This window comes from Triturus cristatus, chromosome 5_2 (genome assembly GCF_964204655.1).
Source record: "Triturus cristatus chromosome 5_2, aTriCri1.1, whole genome shotgun sequence".
Taxonomy (NCBI): domain Eukaryota; kingdom Metazoa; phylum Chordata; class Amphibia; order Caudata; family Salamandridae; genus Triturus; species Triturus cristatus.
Window position 1 is genome coordinate 535,314,580 of NC_140588.1, and position 23,258 is coordinate 535,337,837.

The window sequence follows — 23,258 nt, forward strand, 5'->3', positions numbered from 1 at the left end:
CTAACATTAGTAGCACTTGACATATTACTTGCAAAAAGGAAGTTCGCCATGCGATTGTTGAAAGGCCCACTACCCACACTAACAGAGTAGTTCACAGACCTATCGTACTTCAATACACAGTTGGACAACTACAATGCCCTTAAGCCAATAAACTGCAGACAGCGGAAAATCTGGGAACCAGATCAGTCATACCCTTGGCATAGGGCAAAAGTTGAAGAGGAAAGGGAAGGACAAGACAAAAGGGGGAAGGTTAGACACATGAAGGCACATGAATATATCCACTTGCATACAATGAAGGGACAGCATGGGTGCTCGGGGGTGCAACGCTCAAAAGTGTTATGTAAATGATAAATTACTATTGTTAGCTATCCGAATTTTAAAATGTATGGAGTATGGTATTTTATTGCGTACCAAACTGATACATAACTTTACTGTCTTGCTCAATGACTCTGGGAATGTTTCTCCTCTCTAAGAAGTGTCCTCCTGTTAATATTTGGCATACTGTTACAGACATGGCTACTGTAATGTTTAAATGAATAGAAATGGAAAAATAAAGTAAGGGTTCTCCTGAGTCCTTCTTCAGATGGACTCTGCGATGAAGGGACGTGGTGTGTGTGTGTGTGCTACGTGAGGTCGATCTTTTTTGTTTGTAGTCATATTATGGAGGCTACTGATGCTTCTGGGGGGGAAGTATGGGTTGGGGAGGGTGGTTGGAGGGGACTGTTTGGGGTGGCTGGGTCTTTTTCGCCACTTGTTTGTTTTTAGTTTAGGCGAGCTGCGACCTTTTTTTTCTTCTTTCCCCTGAATGTCCACCCGGGCCCCTATGGTATTCCGTCATCATGCTGGTTCTTAAGTTAATGATATGGAATGTCAATGGCCTTAATGACCGTATTAAATGTAGTGCAGTCCTGAAGTTTGGGAAGCACCATACTCCTGATATTCTCCTATTGCAAGAGACTCGCCTCGTAAATACCCTATGCCCTTTTTTGGCATGATATGGGTATGATAAAGTATACCATGCAGGTTACATTAGAGGTTCCTGGAGGGTGTAGCTATCCTACACCATAAGCGTCTTCCCCTGGTGGTCACTCATAGCACCTCTTACCCTCAGGGAAGGTTTGGCACAGTTGAGGCAATGATTACTGGTCAGGCATACCATCTGTTGAGCGCCTATATACTGCCCCAACTCCTTGGTCCCACGCTGGAAGCAATACTAAACGCGTTGGCGGGGAGCCCCCATGAGATCACCATTGTAGGTGGAGACTTTAATATGTTGATGTCCCCATCTAGGAATAGTTCAAAGGATTTAGCTGGCTTATTGTCCTTGAATACCCATCTAACGGATTGGGCCTTGGCCTGTGCGACGTATGGCGCACCTGAAACCCTCATACGCAAGTGTATATCCACAATTCGGCTGCTTGTAAAACTAACTCCCACATTGACTATATCTTTATGCCAGCTGCAGATATGCTCTTTATTGCAGGTGCAGGGATCCTGCCTATAGGCATCCTTGATCACGCCCCAGTTACCATCCAGCTGGCCCATGAGGTTAAAGGGGAGCGCCCGATTTGGCGCCTTAGTGCCTGGTGCCACTTCAACGCGCTGCAGTTGAGTAGCTGATGCAGGAACTGAATGTCTTCCTACAACTTAATGTCTGGTCAGTGGGGTCCCTGGGGACTCTGGGCCTCCGGCAAGGCATATTTGAGAGGTAGAGCCCATACCGATTTCCGCAGTTGGGACCAACAACCGCTGTTACAGGTGAAAGGGCCACTCCGCGTCCTACAAGTGGAGGAACCATCAGCTGCGAATCCCGTTGAGCCTTGCCAACTTGGCCTGGATCGTCTCTTACTGCGGCAGATGAGCCCTGATGAGGCGTGACATTGCTGGATTGCCTCTCAGAGCAGCATATCCGGTTGGGGTGACAAATCCAGAAAGCTTTAATACTGGCTGGCCTCTCGCAGTCTTGCTGACAGAGTTAATCTTAGTATCCAAGTACACGGCCTACTTACAGAGAAGAGTGGTATTGTGGCTGCTTTCAAGGACTACTATAGTGCACTGTATGCACAGCCCTCGCAACCCCCTTGATCACAGACCTGCCTCTCGGTTCACTTATGGCCAAGGATGCAATCATGTTAGATGAACCCTACACCCTTACGGAGGTTGAGCTTGAGCAACGCCGTGTCCCGATGGCCTTACCGCAGAATAAAGTTAGAGGCTTCAGTCACTATCACTGCTCCATTTATTGGCATGGTACAATGAGGCCATCCATAATGGCCATTTTTCCAGCAGAATGAATGAGGCCACAATCATGCTCCTTCATAAGTCCAGACGCCCTCCAGAGTCTTGTGCACCCTACCGAAACATCTCCTTCATTAACACCAAACTTAAGGTCTACACCAAAGTGCTGGCTAATCGCCTGCTCCGTGTTGACCTCACGCTGCTCCATTTGGACGGATGTGGATTTGTGCCTAATCAGGGGACTCACTATAGCATCCGGAGGGTGCAGGCAGCTGTAGCATACCGTCACCTACTGCCCGACTCCAACACCTGTCTACTCATTGATTTTGAGAAAGCTTTTGACTCCATTTATTGGGATTTCCTCTTAGATCTACTGGCTCAACTAGGCTTTGGGCCCCAGTTTAGTAGATTTATGCAAACTTTATACATCAGCACAATGGCGAGTATTCGGGTGAACATGGCATTCTCCCAGGTGTTACTGATTCAAAGAAGCACTAGACAGAGATGTCCTCTGTCCCCTCTCCTGTTTGCCCTTGCGATAGAACCCCTGGCATCGTGGGTCCATTGTGATGCACTGATACGGGTCTTTTGGTGGGGGAGAGATGTGGAAGAGGACAGAATTGTGTTGTACGCTGATGATGTAATCCTCTTTCTACATGATCGCTTCATGTCCAGCCCTTGAGCACTGGCTATACTCACTCTTTACGGTCAGGCTCCAAATAAGTCACTCAAAATCCCTGCAGATCCTACTGATGGGCCTCCTGCAGGAACATGTCTGGTGGGGTTTCATACCCCTCCGCATGCTGAGTTTTCTCTACCTCGGCTTGTACATCTCCCCACCTTGGCATGGTCGCTGAACCTCACGTCTTTGATAGCTCGTATGAGGAAAGAGCGCTGGTCTTCCTTGCCCCTCAATCTCATGGAGAGGATTGTGCTTTTTGAAATTGTTTCTAGCCCGTTTTTTATGTTTGGCAGAACTTTCCCCCCCAAAACATCCCCAAATCGTGGATATGCTCTGTTCAAGCCATTATATGTCCCTTTCTATGGATACACCAGCTTCCCTGTATCGCATTTAGCAAATGTGTGCAATCCACCTTTGATGGTGGTCTGATGGCTGGTGACATACAACTTTATTATTGGGCCTCACAATCGATGGTCCTGAATGATTGGTTTCAAGGGGGACGTGAGGACCCAGCATATCATCTGGAACTCTCACTAATGATGTGGGAGACGATTATGGACTGCTTATGTGTCACTGTTGCTCCGAGCTTACCGGACCTAAACGGGGTGGTCTTTAGGATTTGGCGGGCAGCTACAAGGTGGACTGATTGGAGAAGGTAGGATCACGCTACGGCCTCCCCTTTGGAGAGGCACTCTACTTCAGCATGTGGCAAACCTGAAAGGGTTTGGAAGGTGGGATTTGATTGGCATTTCTCATTTTGGTTATGTGTGCCAGGGTTCTAATTTATGCCCCTTCTCCAAGTTGCAGGCCGATTACCACTTACACCACACCCAGTTCTTCCGCTGTCTGCAAATTCGTCATGCCTTGTCTCCTTATCAGTCCGCTCTGATGGAGGTCCCCAAGTTTAGAATCATGGAGATCAAGGTCCTTATGCCACCTCTGTGACAGGGTGGAGTCTCCCACATCTACTGTTCCTTTGCCATTAATCCCCTGGCTTATTCATGGCCGGTCGCACTTGTTTGGAGGCCTGGATGGGTGCATTAGAGGATGGGCAATGTAGAGAAGCGCTTATGTCGCCGCATGAGTTCGCCATCTCCTCCCGGCTTCCTATGATCTAAGTGAATGTTCTTCATATGAGTGGCTCTGAAAGGCAGGTAAGCTGCCAACGTCTGCTTGCCATAGATGTTGAGCTGATAAACCTGATTTTATCATGTAATTTGGCTGTGCCCCACATCAATAATGGTCCAAACTCCTGGAGTTCTTGTCTGCTGTGTTGGATTTGCTGATTGATTGTTTGCCTAAGATCGTTGTCTTGGGATTACTGGAAGAGTTGGGTGGCAAAAGGTCAGAGATATTTGGTGCGTTTTGGTACTCTGATGGGAAAACAAAATGTCGCCCGGCACTAGACTTCCATGACTGCCTCATATCTGCATGGTTGGCATTTGCCATGGACTGGTGTTCAAAGAGGGAGTACTCCGTGTACCCAGCCTGTGGCTGCCCACAGAAACATTGTAATCTATGGGGTTTATTTTGGGAACATTTGGGCTCTTGGGAATGTAATATGGATCCTTCTGCCCGTTTATGACCTGGGGTCGTTGTTGTTTGCCTATACTTTTGTTATGCTTGCTTTGTTTGCAGGTATGTTTTATATGTTTAAAAAACAATAAAAAACGTATTCCCCCCCCCCCCAATAAAATTCTGTTGTGTTTTATATTTGTTTCTCTTATTCTTTCATTGTCATTCTTATTAATCAAATTTTGTATATAGTGTTATAGTATCATCAAATGCTATGTTATTCCTCGTACACTTGCATATATAGTGTTTATATTTTGTATAGAATTGCATATTATTTCTTGTACACTATGTGCAACTGGAATTTTTATTTATATAATTCTATAAATATTTTTATTATATGAAGAAGGGGAATGTGTTTTGGTTATGCTATGAATGGACTGTGAATGGCGTTTCAAGCACTTTAGAATTCCATATGGTGGCAGTTGCTGGAAGAACAGAGACCGAGGTGTATGTGCAGCTGTGCCTTCCTACGGTTAAATAAACTCACTGTAACTTCAAATGAATTTGAGTGGGCAGTTTAGTCCTTACTATTTGAGCTACCAATCACCCTAAATGCTCTGTCAGCCAAGATTTTGCTAAGGATCTTATCCACGTTTCTCAAGGATAGCCGACTGTACAGTTCACAGGCCAATAAATTCCATATAAATTTCAAAGTAGTACAAAAATGATCTCACAGTGTAGGGAATGGTTGTCCACTGTCAGACGTCTGTGAGCCTTTAATGTAATGGTATTTCCTTATAAACCTTGACCAGCAGCTTGTTCCTAACCACCATTTTACCCGATCTTGAGTTACTCACAGCCCAGTGGATGCCATTGTTATCTGTCTGCGTATTCAGCTCTTTTCTGACAATCTTCTTCAAGTAGCTCAAACAGCAGATCACTATCAGCTCAGAACTGTTGTGCAAAGATGTCCATGCAGTTTTCTTCACAGACCAAGATTGATCCCAGCTTGGTCAACAACCCCACACCTCTTGTCTTTTTTAACTCCACTGATAATCCTTCAACTCTTATCTGTAATCACTATCTACATTGGGGATCATTGCTTTGTCCCCCTTGTAATATTGCCCAGAAATATGGTTGGTACCAGTTCTTGGCTCAATAGATAGGCCAGCGAAGCAAAATGAGCAAGGCGCTGGAGCAGAGGAGTGTATCTCACTCCCTTATCTCAAGAACCAAAATGCCCCAAAAGGAAAAGTGGCACTGGCAGCAACTGTGCCTCCGGGGTCCCCACTGGGACTCTCCAAAGCAAATGGCCCAACGTTGCAGCTGAGTACAAGAATGAGCCCTGGCACTAACTGCGCCTCAAGAATCCCCTTTACTGGGACCCTCCCGGTGCCACTCTCGGCACTACATTGCTCAAAGAGGAAATCAGCACTCACTGTACTTCTGGAGCGTTAACACTGCTCCACACACAGCCCCATGTTGCAGCGGCCCGCGGCCTTGCGGTGATGCTGGAAAAAACCAAGCACTGCCACCACCGTGCCTGGGGAGCACTAAACATGCTCCAAACTCAGCCCCACGTTGCAGGAAGACAACACGGACACGGCCCCCTCTGAGCCCCACTCACCGGGGTTCTTCGTCGTGGCTCTCTGCCTCCTCCGGCCTCCTTGGCAGGTAAGGTGCCTCCACAGGTCCCGCTCGCACTCACCGGGCTGCTCTGGAACTCTGCTGGTGTCCCGGGACTCCGGCACACTTCCTTTCACTTCGCCCGGTCCTCCTTCCTGGGACCGGGACTTCGGCGTCGAGCCCGTGAGGCTCCGACATGAGAGGCTGCAGGGCCCACCCACAGTCAGGCGTCTCTTGCCTGGCTTCAGGGTCAGGCCGGAACCTCGACTGCTGCGTCTCCCTTCTTTTGGCGATGAAATGCGTGGTGGGCTTCCGCTTTAAAACAAGGCTCAAATGCAGGGTGGGCACCCGCTTTTCTGTAATATCCAAGGAAGCGGGGTGGGCTCCTGCTCTGATGGCAAAACGCGGGTGGGCTCCCGTTTGGGAGGTAGCACTGCGGGGTGGTCACCCACTCAATAAACCAAAATGCGGGGTGGGCAGCCAGCAATGCACAAATGCTGGGTGGGCTCCCGCTTCAGTAAACAGTACAGAGGGAATCCCACACGCCGGGATTCCCTCAGGGCACGTCACAGCCCCATGCATCCAGGCCATACGCTCCTCTCAGCAGAATAAAAGTAAATCGCTCTTCAGAATACAAGTAAAGTGCTCACAAGGCGCTAGAGTCCAAAATCCAGGGGGCAAAGGCTGGGCTCAGGCAGGCCAGCACACAGGGCCCTCCAGCAGGGAGGCAGTCCCTCGTGGCGGTTCCTCCTGGAGCCCAGCAACAAGCCCCCAGTCACAAGAACAGCACACCGTTCATGGGGTCACAGCCCCTATATTTATATTACATCTTTGCTTTGTCTGTCCTGGCACAGGGCTTGGAGGAACCAGCCTAAACTGGTTCAGGGGGAATTGGAGCACTTTGTTTACAAGGCTCCTCTTCCCCTTTGTCAGGTGGGGGCTCGTCATCAGACACACCACAGGGGGGCGGAGCCAGCATTCACTAGGGCAGGCACAATCCTATTCTGGGTCAGGGGACTACTCCTCCCACTACTCCAAATGCAGATCCCCTATTCAGCCTAGCACTGACTCACCCTGTCCCTCCTGGAGCTACAGACACCTCACCAGCCCCTGTCACTCCAAAGCCAGGCATGCACTCCACATCACGCAGGCAGAAGCATAGCACACAGAAATGGCAACTTCTAAAAGTGGCATTTCTAAAATAGTTATAATAAATCTGTGCACATCATTGCGTAGCATTTATTATCACTATTCCAAATATACCAAACTTGACCACGCTGCTCCTCTCATATCAGGAATTACCACTTAAACACTTATCAGGGAAACCCCAATGCATTCTTATGGGAGGGCAGCCTCACAGTAGTGAGAAACCAAAATGGCTGTTTGTCACTACCAGGACATGTTACACACTTAAGGTACATGTCCTACTTTTTACCTACAATGCACCCTGCCATAGGGCTAGCTAGGGCCTACCTTAGGGGTGACTGACATGTAGTAAAAGGGGGGTCACAGACATGGCACACACTTTAGGTACCACGTCACAGCGGCAGTAACACTGCGCGCACAGGCCCTGCAATGGCAGAAGCCTGGGATAGGTTTGCAAGGCTACTTTGGTGGGTGGTGCAATCAGTGCTGCAAGCCCACCAGTAGCATATAATTTACCAGCCCCGGGTATATGATATACCTCTTTACAAGGGACTGACAGGTAAATTAAATATGCCAAACAGGTGTAGCACAATCCTTGCCATATTTACCACAGAGAGCACACGCACTTTACACTGAACAGCAGTGCTAAAGTGCCCAGAGTCCTAAAACTACCAACACCATGTCAGAAAAAGGCTAGGAGAAAGCCAAAATGTTTAGGGATGACCCTGCAAAAGGGCCAAGTCCAACAGTAGCCCTTTAAACAAGTCTCGGGTCTGCCATTGCAGCCTGTGTGTGAGTGTAGGATAAACTGCCATTTCGACCTGGCAAAGTAAACCTTTTGCCAGGCCCAACCCTTTCTCTTTAATACATATAAAACACCCCTAGGGTAGGACCTGTACAGGGTATAGTGTATTTAAAAAGCAGGTCATGTACTTTTTTTAAATGTCCTGCTAGATTTACATGTCCTAGTAGTGAAACACTCTTACATTTGTTTTCACTATTTCAAGGCCTACCTCTCTTACAGGATAACATTTGAGTTAAGTTATTACATTTGATAAGTGTAATTTCCAAATGGGACTAGGTAATCAGTTCATGATTGGTGTCTCTGGAATCGCATTTTAAAATCCTCACTTATGGTAAAGTCTGATTTTAAATAGTAATTTTGTAAATGCCACTTTTAGAAAGTTGGCATGTAGCCTGTACCTGGGTCATATGACTGGGTGTAGCTGGCCATTTATCTTTGTGTATTCCTCCTAGGCAGCCACATAACAGGGAGCTGAGGTGTGCCTGGATGGCCCATCACTGGCAGTATGGGAGGGAGGATCTGGGTACAACCCCACTTACACTTGAATAGGCTGTGCCCTGCCCATACAAAAAGGGCTGCATACCTCCTGTAGTTAGTCTGGAGGTAAGGCAGTATGCCTGGGGACGTCAATGGGAAACCTCTAGAACATCTCCCCCACTTCAAAGGCATAACTGGGTATAAATACTGGACCTCAGATAACCAACGCTACAGTACACTTCTAGATCTGTGGCTACGGTGCCAGGAAGAAGAACTGCCACTCTGCTGGACTGCTCTAAGGAGCTGCTGCCCTCTTGCCTGGGAAGGAAAACTGGACCAGCAAGTTCATCTTGGACCCAGGACTTCAGAGTGACTCCAAGGGCTAGTCTGCTGGCCTCCTGATCTGAGCCTCAGGGACATAAAAGGCTCTCCAACATCTGGAACAAGCCCCTGGACCCAGATGCATTTATTTCCTGACCCCCCACAAGCAGTGCCTCTCAGGTCCTAGACCCTTTGTGTGGCTCAAGGGCACTGAAATCAAGCTTTTAGGCTCTTCGTCACCCCGATCGGGCTCATTCGCTCCAAGACCACACCACTCACACAGAAAATCAGTGTGAAGCGCTGCCAGCCTGTCTGTGACTGCTAACATGGGAACTCCAGTGTGAAGCTCCATCCCGCCCATCCGCAATGTCCGGCCAGCTCTTCGCATCATGCTTGCAGTCTCTCGCGACATTCTCCTTGCTCAACCCGACCCTCTCCAACGTGAACGGGACTATTGGCACAAAGCCTGTGAACGTAAAACATCAGCGTGATTAATCTGGGACTGTAGCTTGCCTGCGCTCCATCATGGTTGACCTGAACTTTTGACTTTGACGCAGCCCGGCACAACCAGATAGCCGCGGTTGGAGCCTTGTGCCTTTAGGCGCTATTTCACACTATATTCTTTGGAAATTCATAACTCTGTTCTACTGATTGGATTTTTGTTGTTTTGGTCTTGTTTAATTTATTAAATTCGGATCTATATAGTTCGAGCATGGTGTGAGATCTTTTTGTGCTGCGTTTTCATTGTTTTACTTTTTAAAGTGTTGCACAAATACTTTACACATTGCCTGCACGTTAAGCCTGACTGCTCTATTCCAAGCTACCAGGCCAGGGGTCTCCAACCTTTTCTATAACAAGAGCTACTTCTGATTAATGAAAATAGTCATGAGCTACTGACTTTGACACTTGCTGCCGTAGTGACCACATCAAAGGCAATCGCAGTAGTGGCTACACCTTGCAGGATTACAAGTAGTGGCTACCCAGATGTATATCATGATATTGAGTGATACTGTAATATCATATGCAGAATATTAACTAACACATTAATATGAAGTTGCATATATTGGTAAATATAGATTTACTATTCTAAACTCAACATTTACATATCTTGAAACTACATATATTGTCAAGATAATTGGATGTGGAGTTAAGAAAGTAAATAAAATGACTTACCTTTATTAACTTACCTTCATGATGTTGTGGTAGACTATATTCTAGATACAATATATTGGCTGGAGGATATTTAAAATTCAGTGTTATAGTAGAACACCAACAGACCCAACGCAAAAAAACTGGGTTACTACAGCAATGTCAGGAAAAGTTTTATGGTAATAAAATGCCTCCACGCACCTAATGAAATAACAGCTGCTTCAGTGAATGCCCACTGGCACAAAGAAAATGATAAAATCTATGAATCTGCACGATTCACTATGAACTATCATTCGAAGAGCATTTTAATATGTATTGGATTTTCACTAATTATGTTTTCAAACGTCAGCACGTTAGTTTTCAAAATATGTGGCTTTCTATTATGTATGAACTCTCCATTTTAGTTTACCAAATTCAAAGAAAATCTTTTTTTTTTTTTTTTTGCAAAGTCACTTTCTTTATTATGGTTATAATCGACCCTCTTAATTTGAATTAAATACTCTGCTGGGCTGCATTTAAGGGAGCTACTTATAGAGTACTGGCGACCTACCAGTAGCTCCCTAGTTATTCCTTGGTAACACCTGTATCAGGGTGTTGAGCACAGGTTAATTTGGAGTTTGCTTGTGCCTTACCCTGACAAGGATTGTGGTTGCTGCTTGACCAGGGCTCACATCTCAGTCACCCAGTAACCCAATTTTTCACATATTTCTAAAGAAGAAAATTGTTGATGGTGCAAATCCACATTTCTGCCATACTTAGTCTTGTGGATTATTTGCACTGTAGCAATCTGGGGGTAGGTATAGGGGAGAAGGCGAATGCCTAGAAACATGATTTGCATATATGTTCAGGGTACACTGCTTGGGTTTTTTGCGAATCCAATAAAAACAGAAATCTAATTAGATCCCAGGAGGTAGCCTATGACACAAGGATTCCACTTTTTAATCACACTCTGCAAAATGGAGTCAGGAATGAGTACTCAACTGTTAGAGAAATGAAAACAAATGTGTAATTGGTTAAATCAGCTGTAACTCCTCGACAAAGCTGTAATCGGTATTGCAGGAAAAAGAGCCAAGCAATTAGAAAATAAGACAAAGAGGTGCCTGGTATTTATCAGAGTTGTTCCCTGCATGGCTGAGCTGCATGCTTCACAAATGAATGTGGGGGGGGAAATAGTAGCAATGACTTCCTGTAGAAAATATATTTGTTCATTGCAAGAAAGGGGGAAGAGAAATAACATTTTGAAAAACTTTCAGCAAGTACATTAACACGTTTAAGATTATTAAATATCACTTATCTTCTGGAGGTTTCATGCTCATCATTTACTGACTATTTCTCTTTATCTATAGTGCTCCCCATGGCCAGAACTAGCGTACCTAAACACTTGTCCTACGACACCACCTGCATTTACCTCTACTTCACAAAACAGTACACGTAGTGTTCCTGAAAGGTAAGTTCTGACTTTGCTGTCACCATGATTACTTAAACCCTCTCTTGGGTTTTTTCTTCTTTAGTGTTTTTTTCACTGCTGTAACAAATCTTATGAATTGGTTCACAACTTCAAAAACATAAACCCACTGAATAAAAGCTAGATCTTAAGAAGTGGTATGACATACCTATACGTTCAAGCAAGTGATTGTGGTTCACAGATTTTAATGAAGCTTCTGTTTGTTACATTCTCTTTGCCTTTGTGTTGGGAACATTAATTTTCTTGCATTGCAGGTGTAAAATGAGAGAATTTGGTGTAACAGAAACATACTTTGGTCTGTGCTTTCAAGACCTCATGTACTGTTTGTCAACAGTGAGCAGTGCTTTGTCCTTCCATGTGTAGACTCAGCTAGAACCATTCTAAACCTTGAGGGGGCACTTTTGGTAAGACACCACACCTGAAATCTTCCAACGCACTACCAGTTCATGAGTATATATTTTATAAGCCAATCACATTTTTTGGAGCAGTAAACAACTATGGCTTGAGGGAACATGGAAATACTCAAAGATGTAACCATTGTAAATGGCTAAAGCAAGAATCAATGTCACACCACTAGGAACAAGCATTTGCAATGCAATCGGGCTCGCCTTTGAGGCCTTATATGTATTTAGCTATGCAGCACATTAGCCTGGATATTGAAACATCTACTGTTGTGTAACATGGATGGAAAGTAAGCACCAAACTGTGTGACACGCCAGGTATAGGAGCACATGGAGAGAAATATTGCCTTTCAGCGGGAAATGGTATAGTCCAAAGCTCTGTTTTTAATATAAAATCATAGCCTTCGGGGTAATATCACTGAAAATACAAGATTTGAAAAAGTATTCATGTCTACGGGTGCTCGTGGAAGACAATTTCTGTGGCTGGAATCTAGAGAATGCTAAAGTGAGTCTGGTATTTTACTGACATCTGCTGGTCGTTTTCTATCAAGACAGTTAAAATAGAGGCAGTTGAACAGAAAAAAAAGTCCCTAAGCGGAAGTATGGAAGTCCTAGGGTTGATCTCCAGAGCCCACAAAGTACATACACATATAAGTATATACTAAAATATTTACAAACGGTCTCGAATGCTCAACCTAATAAGTATATGCTAAAGTATATACAGGAGGTCTTGAATGCTCGACCTAATAAACGAGTGTTTTGATCTACAAACCTACACAGATTTGGTGTAATAAGACCGTTGCTATGAGTATGTGCTAAATATCCCATAGCAAAGCACCCACAAAATCCGTTGAACTGAGATGAAACAAAATGTCTCCCTAAAGTACCCTTTGCTCACTAGTTTGCATTTTAGTTTAAATGTTTAATCCATGTAGGAGATGATGTGAGACAGATTCACAGAATTTAATCCACTCCAGAGATGAAAGACATAACGTCCACGTAATACGAGTCTTAAGGTTGAATCATTCATCTCTCAAACTAGATATACTGAGGCTAACAGGCGTGTTCAATTCCTATTGTGTGTTTGATGGCACCTAATTGGAATTGAGGTATCAATCTGATCATAATTAAGGGACAGACACCGACTTAGAGGACAGCCAGCTATCAAGCAGTTGAGATTGTGCATGCAAAGAAACGTTACATAATGACTTATTTGTGGCCTTCGGAGTAATTCTTCCAAGCAGGGTCTAAAAATATCAGCAGAACGCTGAACTGCATTAAATAAGTTCCACACCGCAATTACTGCCAATATAAATTGACACAAATTCCCCCATGCCATCCTGAAATCTCCCGGTTTACGATTGGTGAAAAAAATCTGCTTAGACTGGATCCTGTTCTTCCTTTCTACTACCAAGATCTTTGAAAAGTCATACACCAAAACAGAGAGGCAACGCATATATTAGATCCATTTCAAAAAATTATTTAAAGCAATCAGTCCAATAGTTAAAGTATAGAAGTCCATTGTAGCCAATTTAATTTGAATAAATTCTTTATTCATCGTCTCTTCATAAATGAACAGCCAACACATTTCGATCACAATCGAGCTTCAGCAGGGCTGCAACCTACAAAAAAATAAAAAAATATATATAACCTCTTATAAAACCTTATTGAGCAATTAAGTACATACTAATAAAACATGTCTACAAACCATCACATACTTTGACAAACAATATTATCACTACATACATACAATCACATGGACTGATAACAGTTAAATTAATTTTGGCAGAAAGAAATGAGGTTGCGTCATTAATTCAAACATATATTTGTAAACACGTTAGCAAAGGTTTTCCGGCAGGAGATATTAGAGCGATGTATAAGAAAGAGCTCCGACTGTCACTCTCTTACTGCTTTTTGGGTTCCAAAAATTTTACACCCCATATAGTACACCTATACTATTAGCACAATAATCTTCATTGGAACGTTTTAATTCTTCATCAAATTATTTTATTAAAATTTCAAAACACACATTTATGAAACGGGTAATAATGACAACCCAGTACCTAATTAGAAATTAATCAAAAAACTCCTTCTCACTTTCCCGTTTAAATAAATGAGAGTACAAACATCACGTATAACACCTTTATTGATATGTGTGACGTAACCACAGCCACAGTATTCACTGGGGATGGGGCAAGAAGATAATAAAAGAACATGTATCTCGAGATTTTCTTACCAAACTTGCCTAATCGTTTTCAAAAGGATACTAGAAAATCACGTTAATCAAAACCTCCATCGAGACTAGTATATGTAGTCTGAAAGATCCACCACCAGAGAACACCTATGAAGAAATATAAATTGCCTTGCGAATTGTGTCTTTATTGGTAACCAGCGTGCGAAGATTCAAGAATATGAGAAGACAAATGGTTTTCCTCTCCTCTTCATGGACTTAACTGATGTATGTACTATTAAAAATCCCCCACCAGAAAAGACCCGTGTAGAGACAAAAATAACCTCTGTGTATGTATAACTGTCTGTATCAAGGCAAACAGTATCATCACATTACGGATTTGATACCTGCATATATCTTCATGTTCGTCTATAAACCCAGTTGCTGAAGTCCAGCGCTTGAAAGTATAGAAATAAAAGAAGGAACCATTTTTCTCTAACCCACAAAAAAGTTTACAGCACCACATTTTTAACCCCCTGAGATCATATTAATTGAAGACCGGTGCTTGTGCATAAATGCCACATACACCCTTTCCACGAAGTGACATTAATCAGAAACAGGCGTTCATGCAGGTATATCGCATGCTTGATACGTATACTCCTAGGGTAAGTGTAAGCGCAGTTGGATCCAGTACATTCACGTAAACCTACAAATCCTCCATGTGACATCCTACCTGTATTCTCCAACCAAAGGTTGGTATGTACAGAAAAGTACACCATGTCTCAACCGCTCATACACACGTTTCTTGTGTCTCAGTTTAGGGCAACAATGTATAACACACAGTCCTACAAAGGGGCAATAACCGATATTCCAGTAACATTCATAGTCAAAGCACATCTTACAGTGGTGCACTATCCGATACTCCTGTGACTATATTCATAGTCCAGGCACATAAGAAAATTACCTATGTACGTCAACTCGTTCACTCCTCCATTACTTCAAACTGCCAAAGAACCCACAAGCAGTCTATTGTCTCTTTTTATACCCGTCATTAAGCCGGGTGTGGTGGCTTAGTGGACTAAAGCTTCCACTGTAGGGGCCTGTGTTTTACCTCATAGTCACAGGTTCAAATCCTGGCAGGTCCACTCAACCTTTCATCATTCTGAGGTCAATAAAATGAGTACCATTGAGTGTGTAACAATTAACATCTAGTACTCAGTGCCAAGATTCTCAACGGTGAACACGCGCTTTGCAAATGCACATGTTATGTTATCTCAATGCAGCACAGTCCTCATTTGCCCTTATTTGGTTGCCATCTTAGAGTACAACTAGGAAAGGACTGGCGGTGTTCGCGGAACAAGTCCTTGCTATTACATAAAATCGACCAGTAGCGGGAGCATGGAGCCTAAGTTGTAACACAGCAAAGTGATCTCTGCCTGCTAAAAGGATCTACCAAAAGAGGCTCTCAAAAGTGACGCAAAGGGCTATTATTTGAAAACACAAGTGAACAAAAAGATCTCACAATCTGCACCATCTTGACATTACGATACCGATCCCACTTACAATTTAGATCATGGTGGGCTGCTCTGTGTCGCTAATATGGGCAACAAAGCAACGCCAACAATATTTGCAAAGTGGATCTGCCCTGATAGCATCTCGTATATAATAACTTAAAGACACCTCCAAAGTGAGAATCAACCAAGAAAATCTCAAGAAAATGCCAACTTAAAGAGGATGGGTAGTCTGAATCTCAAACAAAAAAATCCTCAATATCCTGCTAAAGCCATGTCCTTGTCAATGATATTACCTATGACAAACGGGTATAGGTTCACACAACAGTGGGCTATTTCACCATTGATTCAGAAATCGACACGGGAGCTCAAACCAAAATACACCCAATGCTGTTAAACGGAAGTGACCAAAAAAATAAAACCCGAATATACCCAATAGTTTCATAGAAAAAATGGTTTAGGATGCTATATAGTAAAGCATTATGGACCCATTTCAGCGCCTTCTGTGAAGCAAAATAGCCTGCATAACAGTTTGAACAAACCCAAGGTAGGATATCCTTCAAATTACTGTAAAAAATTATGCAGCTCCCTATCCAAATTGAGAACTAATTCGACTGCTCTCAACCTAGAAATCTACTTAGCTTCCAATTGTCTAAGATGAAGACTTCTGTCTCCATCTCTTGGGTCGGTCTATACCAAGTCAATTCCATGAAACATGAAATCAACTTTCTTACCATCGATAATACAAATGTGTGGCCAGTGGATAATTAACAACCTTCTTCAAGCATGTTCTACGATGTTCTTGTATGCGTATCAGTAACTGTCTTGTCGTACTTCCCACATAGATTTTATCACGTATGCAGTGAATTACATAGCTGGTTTGACACTTTATAAAATGTCTGTCATACCTTCATGTGAGTTATAGCAGAAATCTTTAGTTTTTTTATCAAGCCTAAAGGGCACATCTTACAGTTCCCACATACAAAAAAACCTTGTGGTTTGTTAAACCAAGTGGCTTTAGAGTTTACATGGGGCAGTGTATAGTTAGGGCTAATGGTTTCTCTAATTGTAATTGCATTACATAGCACTTACTACCTCTGACGAGGCGTCAAAATGGTCTAACTACGTCGATATGTCACAGATGGATTGTCTGTGATCAGAAAGCCCACACCAGGTGCTCCTTTAAGAATGCCCCAGTGTCTCTTCAAGATCTTCTACACTTCCTGGCTATGTCTGTTGTAAGTTGTCACAAAGGATGATAGCATTTATTATTATCTTTAACTGTTCTAGCTTTCTTAGCTGCATCTTGTAATAATTGGTTGTCATATGCTCTCAACTTCAGTCTCGCAATGGTTTGTGCTATGTTTTGCTCAAATGTATTGTCCTTACTACAAACGCTGCTAAATTTCTGCAATAAGTGAATCCATTCCATATGAGACACAGTTTCATTCACAAGCCTTCTGAACTCTCTGGCATACGTGCAATGTGTGTATTTCCCCTCCTAAAGCACCCCTGTATAGTGTATCATCTATGATCCAGGGATTTAGTTGCACCCTCCAGGAATAATAGTAAGCCCTAAAAGCGTATCACAGTATCTTCTTGGATAGAAATAGTGTTTTGCTTCCTGCACCCTAGTGGTGAATGTCTGTAAATACTTCCTTGAGTATCGATACTCTGGGCACTCCCCTTTATTTCCAAATAGATCTTGTATTGTACTGGGGACATCGGCTTGGATGCATTCGGATCAATAATTTCAGTTCTCAAGGGCAGCAGACTACATTTAGTGACATTACATGGTTTTCCTTTGTACACTGCTGTCTTAGCCTTGGGTGCGTCTTATTTCATTAGGACATATATTGCTGCATTTCTATTTGACTCATCTTCCTTTAATTACACAAGAAGGATTTTATCTAGGAATGTTTACTATCACTTTGGAAATTGAAAGATTAGGCAAGACTTCATCGGTAGAGCATACAGACAATACATCTTCTTTTTCTCCATCCCTACATACTAGTGTGTCAGTACAAGTGGCGCTGGCTGCAATGTCAGTAGGAAGGATTTATTAGCAGTTCTACCACTATGTTGGATGTAGAGGTAAAAAAGCATGTGCCAGTTTCCAGTCAGCCACCCAGCTCATTTAAGAATGTTATTGTACTAACGTCACTACCATGTCCCTGTTCAACCTTGGTACACCTTCTTGCCCTGGCGGTGGCTAGGCAGAGCTGGCCATGCTGATTACCACTTCCTGCACATCCCTGTGTGGCATGTCCGACCCAGGAATCGACCAGCTGTTCCCCTTTCTTTTACACTGTTTCTGGGTACAGCTTACCGGAGGGAGCCCCATATCTCAGCCAGCCTCTGTGCCTTGGTACCTAGATTTTGTTCACCCCAGTCTCCCTTTTCTGAACTCCATGCATCACCCCTCTGGCTACATTCTGTCTAAACTTGCCGCTGTGCTGTGCATCTTTCCAGCTCTGAACTTTTGAAGTCTGCAACAGCTGCCTCATCACTCCTGAAAAAAACAATGGAAAATTTAACCAACAAATATAGCTTCAACAGTGACCAAGGTGTGGTCTTGGCAAAGGGACATCGCCATACGGCCCTTGCTGTCACTCACTCCCACTAGTTCATGCCAGCAGGAATTCACCTCCTTTGCTGGCTACACTCATATCTCTGTTCTGTGGGTTATAAACAAGGGTACTCTATGATACTGGGGCTAAATACTGAATTAGCCTTCTCTGAAATCCTCTTCTGACAACTATTAGCCCCACATCTTGCTCACCCCAGGCAGACATCCAAAACAATGTACGGCAATGCTCTCTGGAGGCTCAGTGGGTACATGTCCTTTGCAATATGTAATTTTTCTATAAATATTTTTTAAAGGCATCAGAAAACACATGTATCATATCTAAGCCTAATAAAACACATCTTACAAAAGTTTATTTGATTATGCTCAGCTAATTAAATCCAATGCAAATTGATAAAAACATATTAGACAAACACAGTTAAGAGTAGTGCCAGACACTATTGTAATGTTGAGTTCAGTGAAAATGTAAAATTATTATTACAAATAAATATCACGTGTGAAATTGCGTGATTGCAATAAAAAAGTGTTAGACACTGCCAAAGGTGTAAGATCATTTAAAATATATATAAATCATTGTTTAAAAAGAAATTCATTCTGCACTGTATCAAAGTGTTGCCCTGGTCAACTTTATGGTGTTAGTATGTAAAGCTGGTAACTGGTTTCGGACTTTGAAATCTAGTGAGTGGATTAATAGAAATACGTGATAAACTAAAACCTCAGGCACTGCCGTTGCACCTGTTGTGGTGTAACTTAGAATGTCAATACGTTATTAAAAATAAGCACATTACACGAATACAAGAGATTTTGCCCAAGTCCTCCTTAAGGTTTTTGTATAAAATGCTGGTGTCAAGCTCCTAACATTCAATGGTAGTGTGCGCTTTTGGTAAGCGCTTGTGTTTCATTACCAGTGGGTTAGTGCTACCTGCATTTGTGCTTAATCAAAGGTGCAAATGAGAGATGATAGTTTGCATGCAACTTTTCTTAAACATAGAGGCAGATATTGAAAAGGGATAATGTGTAAGGGTTTATTTTCTAAGAGTAACTGGATAAATGGAAGCTCTTAGCAATTTGTCGGCTTTGCTCAGGAATTTGACCAGGCCACAAATAGTTTGAGGATGAGAGTAATTGAGAAGGAAATCTACTATTGCTTGAATTGTTTGGGACCCTTGTTTAATCCACACTTGATGAAGGAATTTCCTGTGGTCGTCGATTTGGGCTAGACCAAATACAGAGAAGAAGAGATAAGCTCTCCTGAGATTGGCCACAAAGCCAAGACTTTTTAGACTCTTGGTGCGTCGACCATGGCGGTGAAAGCTCCAATGATGTGAAGTTTCCCATCCTAATAGGGCAATACTTGATTTTGTAATGCACTACAAAAGTGTCTGAGATATTTTTTAATCTTTCTTTCGTTGTAGCTTCTCCGTATAAGATGAGTATGCTTTCGGACCATAAGGGCCCAGAGGTCTTGTGCAAATGATGCTTTTTGAAGTGCTCGGTTTAACGCCTTTTTAAAATTTTGGTGTGACAGATTTTGGTTCTAAAGAGCCATAGCTATTTTAGGTTACAACAGCTAGGGAAGAATAGAGTAATTTAGTATGTTAGAGCAGGCCACAGACTACATCTGGATGCCTTTGTGGATGACAAAGATCTGATTTTTTTGTTGCATCAGGTTTGTCAGTTCTCACAGTTTGAAATGGATTGTGATAAGTTGGAATATCTTCCAAGATAAATGTTGCCTCCTCTTCCAGTGACACTGTCACAAACTGGAAGAAATTTATGAGGAAGATGAGTTCTTTAAGAAAGTAAGTATTCTAGTAAAAACTAAATCGGTTACATTCAAATAATAACCATTTGTCCAATTCCATGGAGAGATCATTTAAAGAAGATGAAGATTAATTTAAAAAGAATAATAATAATTTTGTGTTTTTCGCAAGAGGTGCTTGATACCCTAGTGATCACACAAAAAAGTAAAGGAATTAAAGTTACATTTGTATATACAGAAAGGGCAAAATAACAATAAGAAATAATGATATTGGAGCCAAACAAATTGTATGGATCCAGCATGGTTAATTACAATAAGTACTATTGAAGTCAACAGCATTTTAACCCTATTACGATTTCTGGGTCATCATCAGGAAAAAGGTAGTGCTAGAGTATTCATAAGCAGTATTGCAAATAACCTCGCCTTCCTAAGGTATTCTCAAATTAACTATGAAGTGTGAACTCGACTTTTTAGTGTTTTCCCCTAGTTTCAGAATGCTAATTAACTTGGATAGTATACAATGATGGTATACTTTGACAATTGGGAGCGGTGGGTAGGTTTCAGTGTCCACTGAAGCGCAATCTAGGATGCAGTGATGGTTAAAACTTGCAATAATGGACCTTGGAACTAAGCTAAAAAGGCATAAGAAGTTAGACCCATGTGCAGCAGTGTCACTCTTCGTCTCTCTAGTAGTGAGGTGGTTGTAGAAAATACCCTGAAATTTAACCAAAAACAGAGGATTGGTTATTGAGTCTGTATATGATGGGTTTATGCCCTGCCATAATCATCGCTTCCCTGAACCAATCTGAGTGAGCTGATCCTGTTGGATACTTCATAGACATTGAATGCATTATTTTGCTATTGCCAACAAAGTCACAACCCACCTTCTTATATGAACCATCAACCCTGAGATGTCTGACACATCATGCAGCATAAGCTGAGAAACTGAGACAAAGCAGTGGATTTATTTTCAAATATTTCATAATCACTATCAGAACTCACCAACTCATGGTTCATACCCTTAATAAGCAGAGGAAGTTTTTCAAAATGCTCCCAATCAGCATCCAGAAACGGCCATGCATGCCCTCATCACAAGTTAGCTGGACTACAGGAACTCCCTTTATGCCAGCATGAACTAAAAACTCAACAGAAGGCTGCAGACCATTGAGAACTCAGAGGCTAGAATCACTCTCGACCTGTTACGCTGCACTCACATCACATCACACCACACCTGAAGGAGTCCCACTGGTTCCCAAACACAAACCAGCACAATTTAAACTCCGTACTCACACTTTAAAGGCAATACATAACACTGGCCCATCATACCTCAACAATCGCATCTGCTTTCACAAATCTTCCAGACTCCTCCGTTTGTCCGGATTCCTCCTTGCACACATCCCACACATACGGAAAACCACATCTGGTGGTCGAGCGTTCTCCTAGATCGCTCCTAAAACATGGAACGACCTGCTGCTACACACAAGAGCCTCCTCCTCGCTTGAATTCTGCAAGAAGCTGAAGACGTGGCTTCTTGAGTAGTCCCAGTGGGCCCTAGGTTTGGCTAGAATACTCCCCGGGGAAAAGTGCGCTCTACAAATCTACATCCCAGCACATCCCATTACCCATCCCCTCCCCTCCTTTTCCAATATGCTGGACCAGTGCAAACAAAACAATGACTAAACCCCTGGGCGAGATTAATTCATTTAGTGTTAGGCAGCCATGACCCAGTCCGAGTCCTGAGTTCCTGCCTCCATATGGACATAAAACGGGTTTCTCCCATCCCGTGTGGGAAAAAGGCTTATGGTATAGCAGATCTTTTTTAGTTGTTTTAGTTTAGGTGAAATATTGATTTCAATTTTCTTTACTCACTTAGTAATACCCCTTCACCGACTCATCACACAGATGTGAATCCAAAGGGCGCAGAAGAAGTAAGTAGATTAATTTATGATTATTTATCAATTGGAGATAAGAAATGTTGATTAGTTAGGCAGTACCTAGCTTCACTCGCTTTTGGGGATGTTGTATTGTTATCAAAAGCAATACAAATAAATTATGTAAAAAAGTGTGACTCTGCCATGAGCACTGTGGCTCATTATTAAATAATTGAATGTCGCCACTGGCACCTGGTAACGATTAGTCAGGTCTTGTAGAATACATGGCTGGTTCTTTGGTCGACATAAGTAATTTGTGTTCAACTTCTGCATAGTGGAAATATTCTGATAAACTACTTAGTTTGAAGTGGCTTTCTTAAGAATATCAAAACCGTGCCTGTTTACTTCTTGTATGTCCACTTCCTCGTGTAGATACTTCACGTGTCCGCTACTACCCAGGATACTCAGAAATGGCTGCTTGAAAATAGATTCTCCTCATACGCAAGGATGTTTTCCTATTTCTCAGGTATGATGTATTTCTGCTTTCATTTTTGTGGAGAGCGGAGAGATGGGTTAATTTTTAATAATTACAATTGTCATGCATGTTGAAAATCAATCTGAAGTCTAACCCCTTTGTCCACAAATTCCACCGAGTGGTTACACTTTTGGTTTTTAAACTGTATGGAGTGATATAGACCCCAATGCGTACTTTTTTAAAGACAAAGGATGACTCTATTGGCATTCACACTAGTCAGTCATTCTTCTGGGCAGAGTGAAATAACTCAAAATTTGAGGGACTTTTGACATTTTCTAAAATAAAACAACCACGAAGTTAAGGTCGGTTTTCTTTCATCCATATTGTTCACATTCCTGCAGCCACTGACTGCCTCCCAGCAGTAGTGCTTGTCAGTGGGGGAAATCTGTGTTTATAGCTTCGCAATATAGAGTTACGGGACCTTACTACTGGTTAATGCTTAGTAGCTTTATGTAAGGGGAGGGAATATACCTCGTTATCACGGAGTCTTTTTCCCCGCAGGGAATCACAACGCTGTCGTTACAAATTCCGCATACCATTACCCGCAAGTCATAACAGCGACTTGCGGAGGGGGGCGCTGGATGTTGGAATAGTATAATTCACTATTCCAACTCCAGTCTGTGCGGACAGTGGGGAAGGTTTTGGATTTTAAATCCAACACCTTCTTCCCCCCCCTCCGCAAGTCGTTGTTCCGACTTGCAGAGTAATGGTATGCGGAATTACAACGCAGTTGTTGTAACGACCGCGTTGTAATTACCTGCGGGGAAAAAGTTTCGTGGTAAACGTTGTTTACCAAGGGGGGGACATCCCTTTTATCAAAGTGAAAGGTTATTGTCGATTGCATGATGTAACCGATGGCCTTGCACCGTTTTGATATCAAGCTGCTCCCATATAATCCCTGGTGTGGAGGTACTGCCCTCTAATATATGCTATGAATGTAGATTTCTGCTTTGGGAGTACCCCTTAAGAAATTACTATATGCTATAGGCCATCAATT

At 42.8% G+C, this 23,258-nt stretch overlaps 1 protein-coding gene across 7 annotated transcripts in view; it reads left to right on the forward strand.

Annotated features, from left to right (window-relative positions):
• Positions 1-23,258, forward strand: part of UBP1 (upstream binding protein 1) — a 533,655-nt gene that overhangs the window by 330,115 nt on the left and 180,282 nt on the right. For all 7 annotated transcript variants that reach the window (XM_085607613.1, XM_085607611.1, XM_085607612.1 and 4 more), the window contains exons 9-11: positions 11,306-11,406; positions 21,729-21,783; positions 22,159-22,252. In XM_085607613.1, the coding sequence (XP_085463739.1) occupies positions 11,306-11,406; positions 21,729-21,783; positions 22,159-22,252 (250 nt within the window). The remainder of the gene's footprint in view (positions 1-11,305; positions 11,407-21,728; positions 21,784-22,158; positions 22,253-23,258) is intronic.